Source organism: Herpailurus yagouaroundi, unplaced genomic scaffold (assembly GCF_014898765.1).
Source record: "Herpailurus yagouaroundi ecotype Mexico unplaced genomic scaffold, PumYag 187, whole genome shotgun sequence".
In the NCBI taxonomy this organism is placed as follows: domain Eukaryota; kingdom Metazoa; phylum Chordata; class Mammalia; order Carnivora; family Felidae; genus Herpailurus; species Herpailurus yagouaroundi.
The window spans coordinates 15876150-15887291 of record NW_024412418.1 but is presented as its reverse complement, the minus strand read 5'-3'; the positions used below and the strand labels follow the sequence as shown (position 1 = coordinate 15887291).

The 11142-nt window shown below is 43.0% G+C and overlaps 1 protein-coding gene across 1 annotated transcript in view; it reads right to left on the bottom strand.

Annotated features, from left to right (window-relative positions):
- TRAF6 (TNF receptor associated factor 6) overlaps positions 1-10467 on the bottom strand; it is an 18050-nt gene extending 7583 nt beyond the window's left edge. The window contains exons 1-3 of the mRNA XM_040495425.1: positions 10280-10467; positions 6269-6586; positions 2034-2184 (exon numbers count right to left, since the gene is read on the bottom strand). Coding sequence (XP_040351359.1) covers positions 2034-2184; positions 6269-6564 — 447 coding nt within the window. The 5' untranslated portion in view covers positions 6565-6586; positions 10280-10467. The remainder of the gene's footprint in view (positions 1-2033; positions 2185-6268; positions 6587-10279) is intronic.
- Positions 10468-11142: the final 675 nt, after the last annotated feature.

The window sequence follows — 11142 nt, the reverse complement described above, 5'->3', positions numbered from 1 at the left end:
GCAAAGTGGAGGAGGAGCAGAGAGAGGGAGAGAGCCTGACTTGGGGCTCAAACCCATGAAACTGCGAGATCGTGACATGAACCGAAACCAAGAGTCAGATGCTTAACCAACTGAGCCACCCAAGCACCCCTGACTTTCTTATTACCACCGGGGCAAAGCCACAGGAAATGGAATAAGAAATTTATGGTTTCGGGGCACCTGGGTGGCTTAGTCAGTTGTGCGCCTGACTCTTGATTTTGGCTCAGGTCATGCTCTCATTGTTGTGGGATCAAGCCCCGCATAGGACTCTGCACTGACAGTGGTAAGCCTGCCTGGGATTCTCTCTCTCCCTCTCTCTCTCTGACCCTCCCCTGCTCATGCGTGCATGATCAGTCTCTCTCTCTCTCAAAATAAATAAACATAAAAAAAAAAAAAAAAGACGACTTCAAGTTGTTTTACAAAGCATCAAGACAATACAGTACTGGCACAAAAACAGACACTCAGATCAATGGAACAGAATAGAGAACCCAGAAATGGACCCACAAACGTATGGCCAACTAATCTTTGACAAAGCAGGAAAGAATATCCAATGGAATAAAGACAGCCTCTTCAGCACGTGGTGCTGGGAAAACTGGACAGCGACATGCAGAACAATGAACCTGGACCACTTTCTTACACCATACACAAAAATCGACTCAAAATGGATGAAAGACCTCAATGTAAGACAGGAAGCCATCCAAATCCTTGAAGAGAAAGCAGGCAAAAACCTCTTTGATCTTGGCTGCAGCAACTTCTTTCTCAACACGTCTCCAGAGGCAAGGGAAACAAAAGCAAAAATGAACTACTGGGACCTCATCAAAATAAAAAGCTTCTCCACAGTGAAGGAAACAATCAGCAAAACTAAAAGGCAACCGATGGAATGGGAGAAGATATTTGCAAACGACGTATCAGATAAAGGGTTAGTATCCAAAATCTATAAAGAACTTATCAAACTCAACACCCAAAAAACAAATAATCCAGTGAAGAAATGGGCAAAAGACATGAATAGACACTTCTCCAAAGAAGACATCCAGATAGCCAACCAACACATGAAAAAATGCTCAACATCACTCATCATCAGGGAAATACAAATCAAAACCATGAGATACTGCCCCACACCTGTCAGAATGGCTAATATTAACAACTTGGGCAACAACATATGTTGGTGAGGATGTGGAGAAAGAAGATCTCTTGCACTGCTGGTGGGAATGCAAGCTGGTGCAGCCACTCTGGAAAACAGTATAGAGGTTCCTCAAAAAATTAAAAACAGAACTACCCTATGACCCAGCAACTGCATTACTAAGCACTTATCCAAGGGATACAGGTGTGCTGTTTCGAAGGGGTACATGCACCCCAATTGTTTATAGCAGCACTATCAACAATAGCCAAAGTATGGAAGAAGCCCAAATGTCCATCAATGGATGAATGGATAAAGATGATATGGTGTATATACAATGGAGTATTACTCGGCAATCAAAAAGAATGAAATCTTGCCATTTGCAACTACATGGATGGAACTAGAGGGTATTATGCTAAGCAAAATTAGTCAGTCAAAGAAAAACAACTATCATATGACTTCACTCATATGGTGACTTTACCATACAAAACAGATGAACATAAGGGAAGGGAAGGAAAAATAATATAAAAACAGGGAGGGAGACAAAACATAAGAGACTCTTAAATATGGAGAACAGATAGTTACTGGAGGGGCTGTGGGAGGGGGATGGGCTAAACGGGTAAGGGGCATTAAGGAATCTACTCCTGAAATCACTGTCACACTATATGCTAGCTAACTTGGACGTAAATTTTAAAAATTAACTAAATTTTTAAAAAAGGACGTTAAAAATTTATGGTTTCTAATTATATTTATACTCAATTATGAAAGAATCGGGATAATAAGCAAAAATTTATTAACCAATCACTATATGCTAGGCACAGATGGGACACAGCAAAGTGCCTATTCTCTAGGAACTGCCTTGCATATATGCTAACTGCTAGAAAATAATTTTTAATACCTCAAGATGCCTCAGTTCCATCTTGTGCAAACAACCTTCATTTGGACATTTCACCACCAGAGAAAGAATCTCTCGTTTTGCAAAATTGTCAGGAAATAGTTGATTTTCCAGCAGTATTTCATTGTCAACTGGACATTTGTGACCTGCATCCCTAAAGGAAAACAAGTAAGATACATACATTTATTAGATTTAAACAAATGTTAACGTTAGAAAACACAAAATTTATGTTAACAACTTGAATAAATTTAAAAGAACTAAAAAAAAGAAAACACAACCCACAAACTTTCATTTGCCACATACACACTCTCCACTTACTATTTCCTATGGAAAATAATTGAATACCTTATATTGCACATCACCAAAATAAACTGTCTTTCGGTGGACAGTTCAACAATTGTTCTTCACTGAAATGAATACAACTAGCACCAATTCTGATTACCTATCAAAAACCATGGGATTTTAGATTTGGGGATAGATTTTAAGTAAAAAAGGAGAAAAAATACTTGAATGAAATCTTATTTTGACTGGCATGAGCTGAAATGAGAGTTCAGGTGGGAATTTCGGCAGTCTGGCAGGTTTCTGTTTGTCAGCAGCCGTACCGGGTACTAGTGAGACAGAGCTCGATGTGCCGCTCACATGCTAACATGTCTACAATGTGTTGCTCGGTTACAAGTAAAAGTTAAACCAATTAGCAGTACCCCTAACCAGACCACATTTTTAGATTTACTCTGAACAATCCTCTGGCTCACAGGCAACAGAAGCTTTGTTTATGTTCAAGGTACAAGTTAGAGAACCTCTATGTCCTGATTCCCAGTGGTTTATTCGATCTTATGATGGAAAAGCCATCCCCAGGAAGCTTGGTCGTCTGTCACTCCCTTTTAACTTTTTGAGATGTCTCAACCTTTAACTGACAAAATGTGGCAGGTTGGGGAGGCTAGACAATCACTCAAAAATTTGTTGAGCAGCTCCTATGTATAAACCGATAGCACTAATTGCTTTGGCAGGTAAAAAACTGCTAAAAAATGAGGTCTGCTGTCAAATGTCTTAGAAGCAGTAAAGGTGAGAAGCATGGTCTTTATGGAGCCTGTCTCAGAATGCATACTGTTACTACATTATCAAATACTTTCTGACGAGCATAGAAATAGATGCTCAGGGGCGCCTGGGTGGCTCAGCTGGTTGAGAGTCTGACTTTGGCTCAGGTCATGATCTCACAGTTTGTGAATTTGAGCACCACATTGGGCTGTCTGCTGCCAGCACAGAGCCTGCTTCAGATCCCCTGCCCCCTCTCTCTCCGCCCCTCCCCTGCTCCTGCGCACATGCTCTCTCTCAAAATTAAATAAAAACATTAAAAAAAAAAAGGGGGGGGGGGCGCCTGGGTGGCGCAGTCGGTTAGGCGTCCGACTTCAGCCAGGTCACGATCTCGCGGTCCGTGAGTTCGAGCCCTGCGTCGGGCTCTGGGTGGATGGCTCAGAGCCTGGAGCCTGTTTCCGATTCTGTGTCTCCCTCTCTCTCTGCCCCTCCCCCGTTCATGCTCCGTCTCTCTCTGTCCCAAAAATAAATAAAAACGTTGAAAAAAAAATTTTAAAAAAATAAAAAATAAAAAATAAAAAAAAAAAGGAAATAAATAGGTGCCCCAAACCTAAGTGATGGATGACTAAAAGAAAATAAGAACAATCTTACAGAGTAAACTGGAAACCACTGTCCACAGCATTAGCAATCACTCCAAATGGAAATGGAATTGGACTGAGATGTATTTTGATTCCTTGAATGACCATAACAGATGAAAAATTTCAGAGCTGTTTCTTTAAGAATTTTAGAGTTAAAGCTAAGTGGTCATTTCTAACTTAGAGGGAGAGAGAAACAAAAAAAAGGCTCAGACTTCCTTTTGTGGGTTTTACTTCCTTTTCAGACCACTGTCCCACTACTTGCATGAATATTTTGCTATTAAAAAACTGCTAAAGATTCGTTACCTTCCTGGGATGCATGACACTTGGTAAATACTATACATTTCTACCTATAGGAAAATCAACAATCCATTTTTGTTACCTACATACAATATAGATAAGAATCATAATAAACAACAACAGAAAATTGAGCCTTTAACATCATTCTCGTGTATATTCTAAACCAGTGGTTTCAACCAGGACAATTCTGTCCTCTATGGGACATTTGGCAATATCTGGAGACACTCTGGGTCTCAGAGCTAGGGAGGACGGAGATACCACAGCATCTATGAGCAGAGGCTGGGCATGCTGCTAAATCATCCTATAATAACTTCCCATGACAAAAGTTCTCTGGCCCAAAACAGAAAGTGAGGAGGATAAGAAACCGGCCCTAAACAGACCTTAGCAATTCAATAATGGGTGACACATCTTTTTCAAAAAGTGATACAAGCCACATGTTCCCTTCTAACTTAAATTAAGCCAAGTCCCAAATATGGATGTAGTTATCCCAAATTCAAGTTTTATAGCAAAGTTAATTTAAAAGTTGAAAGAGAAAAACTTGAAGACTAGTGAATAGTCAGCTTAAGAATGATTTTACCAATATAACTAGATATTTACTGAAGAACATAAAATACCCCCACTTCTTCCAATATTTTTGCTCTGAATAGAACTCCTTAGTCACCTAGAAATATTCCCATCTACTTCTGAATTATAGTAAAATGTATCTATTTCTCAGGAGATGAACTTGAATCACCTGTGGAAATCCCATACACCTTCATTCGGTTAAAGCAACCATGATTTACTCGTGTTTTACTGAGTACCTACTGTGTGTCAGCCATTGTTCTTGGTACTTAGAAAATATCAAGAAATAAAACAGATCTCAACCTCTGCTCTTAAGGAGCCTTCTTCCAGTTAAACCAGCAGACAACAAACAAATTGGTATTTCAGAGGATGGAAATTGCTAAGGAAAAAAGAAAAGTAGGTAAGGGACATTGGGAGTGTGGAGGAAGGTAGGCATGCTGTGGTATAAATAGGGTCGCCAGGGTACCTATGAGAAGGTGAGATGTGAGCCACACTGGAGGAAGAGAAGGGTCAGCTAAGCAGTCAGCTGAAGTAAGAGGGCTCCAAGCAGAGAGAACAGTTAAAGCCAACTCCCCAGGGCAAGAGCACACTTGACATGTCCAAGAAATAGCAGAATGAATGGTGGAAGGAAGGGGAGCGTAGCAGAGAGGCAGTCAGCAAATGGACTGAGCCTATCATCCCAGATGACCTGATGCCATATTCTTAGCAGAGATGATATCATCCTACTTATTTTACCAGGTTTTATTTAGAACAGTCCGGAAGAAGGCAAGGGTAGAAGCAAGAGGCCTGTGATGGCTGATGGTGATTCAGCTGGCAATAGCAGTGGAGGCAATGAGAAGGAGTTCGATTTTACGTGTATTATGAAGGTACAGCCATCAACTAATACTTCCTTAAAACTAGTGGTCATTTTATGGGTGCCTGAATCTCCCAGTCTGTTAAGCGTCTGACCCTGGATTTGGGCTAAGGTCGTGATCTCACTTGAGATTTGTGAGTTCGAGCCCCATGTCTGGCTCTGCACTGACAATGCAGAGCATGCTTGGGATTCTCTCCCTCCCTCCCTCCCTCCCGCCCCTGCTCGTGCTTGCTCTCTCTCTCTTTCAAATAAATAAATAGAAACTTAAAAAAATAAAAAATAAAAATACTGGTGATTTTACAGTTGTCTATAGGCACCAGGTAACACAATTTTACAGGGCTACTAAAATAACTGATCACTTAAGAGTAGCATTCCTTGTATGATTGAGACTGTCAGATTCTAGTAGCATCATCATTTAAGGTACATTTATTTTTTTTATAAGCTTTTATTTTTAAGTAATCCGTACACCCAATGTGGGGCTCAAACCCACAACCCCAAGACTGAGAGTTGCACATTCCAACTGAGCCAGCCAGGTGCCCCTAAGGTACATTTATTTTATATTATTTTCTTAGAGCATAGAGACTCACCTCCTAGTGTGCAACAGAAGTGTTTTAAGTAGAAGTAGCTGATTTACCTGTTTATTTACCTGAGGGTCAGAAGGGGACAAGACAGCAGTTACTTTTCCCACCGCAGGAGAAACTGAAATAAGAATCTAAATTTCTCCACTTGCTGTCCAGTGTTCTTTTCCCTAAGTAACTTGTTATGTGTAAGACTAGCCCCAGAAGGGTCTGTGTTCTAGGTGATAATGTTGTCTGTGCTTGGCTCCGTTACAGGACACGGCTCTGACACTTACGTACCTTATTGATTTGATGATGCAAGCTCTGCAGAACCTGTGGCCGCACGGTGTCTGCACTGCCTCCCGGAGAGCCATCAGGCAGATGGGGCACTCATACTTGCTCTCCAGGGGCGGGTCAAACTCCACATCATACCCCTGGGTCTCTTCCATGAAAGAGTTGGAGAGGTTCCCCGTGCTGGCGGTTCCACTCACACTGTCATCTTTCGCCGCAGCGCTACAGGAGCTGGCCATGGCGGCACAGCAGTCACTCTCAGACTGGCTGGATCCGCAGCTGTTTTCACAGTTTAGCAGACTCATAGTAACGTAATTATCAACCGCTCTGTAGGAACAATGAGAAAAGAATGCATTAATATGTGCACACAGGCACACACGTATGCCATAGCCTACCTGTACACTTCACCTTTCGGTTGATATGCATTAGCTAAGTTAGCGTTATTCACAGAAGACTTTCAAAGTTCTTTGAGTTTTGCTTCATGACTACGATTCTTATTTTAAAAATATTTTTTATATTTTTGAGAAAGAGTGCGAGCAGGGGAGGGGCACAGAGAGAGGGAGACACAGAATCCGAAGCAGGCTCCAGGCTCCGAGCTGTCAGCACAGAGCCCGACGTGGGGCTCAAACCCACAAACCATGAGATCATGACCTGAGCCAAAGCCAGACGCTTAACCAACGGAGCCACCCAAGCGCCCCATAACTATGATTTTATAATGAGCTAAGGAGTCCATGATCTAGGAGAAAGAGAGAATACGAAGTTAACAGAAGAGAAGCACCTCAACTGTAAAGCTTAGCTCTATCATAATTATCTACTTATATGTCTGTTTCCTGTCACTGAAGTCAAGAATTTCTATATCCTCAGTACTTAGCACAAGATCTTTCACATAATCGGTATTCATTAAGCATCTACTGAAGAACTGAATTATGCTACGGAAGTTCCTTCAAGTATCCTAAACCGAAGAGCATGGTGTGACCAGCAAGCACCGCAAGGAAGAGCACTAAACAAGGAATCAAGTGATCACCTGCCCTACTAGATGCGTGATTTGGGGCAACCTAACAATTTGGATCTTGGTTTCTTCTAGATTTAAAATTCCCCAAGTATTTCTAAATATTCAGTGTGGGGATTTCTATTACGTAGAAAAAATGGAATTAAAAATATATACGTGTATGTCCTTCTGCCTTCAGTCAGATCAAGTGACTGTGTCTCATTATCAATGACTGGAAAAACACGTGAGGTTTCATCTGCCTAAGGAAAACTATTGCTTTCACGGGTAGGTGGGAAATCTTTAAATTCTAAACCATTATAGTATTTATGAAGTATAAGCTAATGTCTAAAAGCAACTCACTGCCTATGTAACCAAGTCTCTGTTGTAGATAATTACACCTGAGGGAAACTGCTAACATATGCTATAGTTCTAGAAACTACTGTAAGCCTCTAGTCAATATGGTAGACAATTATCCCCCTGCCTGCTTCATTCTCCTATGAAAATCCTGGCTGCCACTATGCCAAACATTGGGTTAAGACAGTAATCCTGCATCTTTTTACGACTACAGATACCTTTTTCTTCTTCTCAAAAAGATCTACAAAGGAGGAGGCACTGTTCTGGCTAGAGCGACAGTGTGTGAAGTGATGAGAAGCTTAGGTACTGGAATTTAACGATCTGGGTTTCACTCTCTTCTCCATCATTTGATGTATGACCTGAACAAGTTAGGTAACATTCTATGCTTCAGTTTCCTCATCTATAAATGGGGATAACAGAATCCACCTCAGAATTACTACGGATTAAATGCATTATATGTGCAAGGCACTTGAACTGTGCCTGAAAGAATGAGTTATTATTATGTGCAGCTCTATACAGTAATTTTATTTAATAATTTTATTGTCCCCATTTTATCAAAGTGGAAACTATGGAGCATAAAAGGGTTAAGTAACTTGCTAGTAAGTTACAGGTAATACTTGAATTGTTTCCCAACATTCATAGGAAGCATCCACTGACCAATTCCCTAGCATTAAAAAAAATTCTAATATTTTATTTTATTTTTTTTTTAATTTTTTTTTCAACGTTTTAAATTTATTTTTGGGACAGAGAGAGACAGAGCATGAACGGGGGAGGGGCAGAGAGAGAGGGAGACACAGAATCGGAAACAGGCTCCGAGCCATCAGCCCAGAGCCTGACGGGGGGCTCGAACTCACGGACCGCGAGATCGTGACCTGGCTGAAGTCGGACGCTTAACCGACTGCGCCACCCAGGCGCCCCTAAAAAAAATTCCAATATTTTATAACCAATTACTGTTAGGAATACACAGTCATGGCCTTCTCACTATGTAAGCTGCTTTATAACAATATCCTGGGCCTCATTCCATGTTTTGGTTTGGCTGCTCCTAGTTTGCAGAAGTATTTTGGTGTGTACAATAAACTTTTACCAGTTACTACTTCAGTGATTCACTGATTTTTACTTCTATTATTTCTGAACTTTTGACAAAGCACTGCCTTAATTAAATATTGTGGGATGCAACCACTTATTTTTACTGCAAAGTGAATAAATACTGAAAACGGCCTTGTCATAAATCATGGCTTACATCCATGGTATCTGGGTATATATTATAATCCAAAGAGTATACTGTTAAATATCTTAGGCAAGGGACAGGTGTAGTATGGTGATGCACAAAAATGTGCTCCTCTAAGATCAACGGGTGCTAAGGAGAAAGGTTCTAAGATAAAGAAATCAACATGGTAGGTCTTGAATCGGTCCATTTTAAGTCAATGGAAAATTCAGTCATGGCGAAATACAGAACTCCTATGAAGTAAAATGATAATAAAGCAAAATACTGAGCAAGTACCTTTAATCTGCTACTAGCCTCAGAAACAGAACTATTCACCACCTCTTTAAAATCTATTCCTAAAATGCAAAGACTTGTTAAATGTCCTGCAATGACCAAGAAGTGCTGCAAAATAGTCCACCGTTACGTCTTAATTTTGAATATAAATTCAAGAGGGATTCCCCTTCCTAGGCACGAACGATTTTCCTTCTGGAGGCAAGGATTTGAACAACTTCTTTTGAAATCAAAGTAGCCCAAACTGCAAAGACCTCGCCCTTACACTTCTGAGCTACTGAGAATATAATGAATGAAGACTGACACCCTGCTCATGATAAGGGCAACCAGTGCCTGAATGAAACACACACACATTCCTTCCTTGAATCACAAAAAGGCCACCCCAACCTCAAAATCAGAAAAACCTCTTCTATCTTCCCCAGTAATCACAGGGGAGCGGATAATATGGCAGTGGTGAGGTTCACAAGGCCAACATTCAGATTTTCTTTACAAGTTTTTCTCGTTTCTACGCCCGTGTAGCAAGACATTAGTAACAAGTTCTCCGGAGAAACACGCCAAGGCTATACATTCAAGCTGCTCATACTTTAGGTGCTTTCTGTTCACATTCAAGACAGTCCTAGCTCTTAACTGGAGTTCCCCTAAAACCAAATACTAGGAACAGCTTTATCAACCCCGCGTCTGGAACAATCGCTACCACTGCCGAATGCAGGGGCGGGGGAGTAAACATTCGTGTCATCTGAAAACAGCTTTCCCATAACAGTGACAGAAAACGGTGGGAACTTAAAAGGTCCCCCCCACCCCCCTTTTTTAAAAAGCTGGTAACAACTCGGAGGGACGGGAAAATCCAGGAGGCGATGTCCTTTTCTGGGAAGGGGAATACGCGGGGTGCAGAGAGACAGGGCTAAGGAAGGGGGCGCGGGATTCCCGTCGGAGGATGGAATGACGAGGCCCCCACAAGCAGGGGGAGCAGAGGTGAGTGGAGAGGGGGCGGCGAGGGGACAGAGAGCGGCCTCCCCTACCTCTGGGGAGCGAGGGGACAAAGGGCGGCCTCCCTAACCTCGGGTAAGCAAGAGGATAGGGCGCGGCGACCCCAACCAGTGAGAAACGGGAGAGGGGGCGGCGTCGGCAACCTCTGGGAAGAGAGGCCGCGGCCACTGGGAGGAGACGTCCGAGAAAGACTCACCGCTCCCGTCCGCTGGGCCGCCGACTCCACCCGGCCGCACGACTCCGCTGCGCCAAGACTCCTCACTCCGAGCTGAGACTGCCTGCACGCCAATCTCTCCACCCGAAGGCCTCTTCGGCCGCGACCCCGGGCCGCCCGGAGCCCCAGCCCCAGCCGCGGACGCCCCTACTTCCGCCTTCTCTGCTTGCCCTGGGCAGCGAGGGGCGGGGATCGGGCGGGGGCGGGGACAGAGCGGCCGAGCCGGGGTGGGGCTCCCCCTGGCGGCGGTCCTCCACGGGCGCGCTGGCTTCGGCGCAGGTGCGGAGCAGGGCCAGCTGTGGATCTCGTGCACTCCGCCTGGGATTCCTTTGCCGCTTGGATAGGTATCCATCTGGGAATTCCTTGCACCGCAGTCCTGAACTGGTGTGTGTGTGGTGGTGGTGTGTTTTTATAGCTTCCCTATCCAAGCAGGAGAAAACCCCAAATGGGCTTAGATCACTTGACCTTCGGGAATTCTTAAATAGCTCCCAGCTCCACCCTCCTTGCCAAGGAAGTTTCCAAGGTACTTAGAACCCTCTTTTATCGTCTGGTCCTTCTCCTTCAACCAGTCCGAGGGAGTCATGCCCATATATTAAACATTTCTCTGAAACTGCTGCCAATGACATCATCCTCTTTTCTGTCACTGTCATGAGAAAGCTATTTTGAATTCCCTGTTTAACTGGAAGCAAACGTCAAAGCAATGTAACAAGCACTTTGCAGGAGATAAACAAAAGATTTTCATCCACCTCAGCAAAGGTGGCTCGTGTTCATCTCTAAGAGGAGGCATTATAGGGTAGTGGTTGCACAGTTTTAAAATCACTTTTCAAGGACATGTGAGAGGGGGG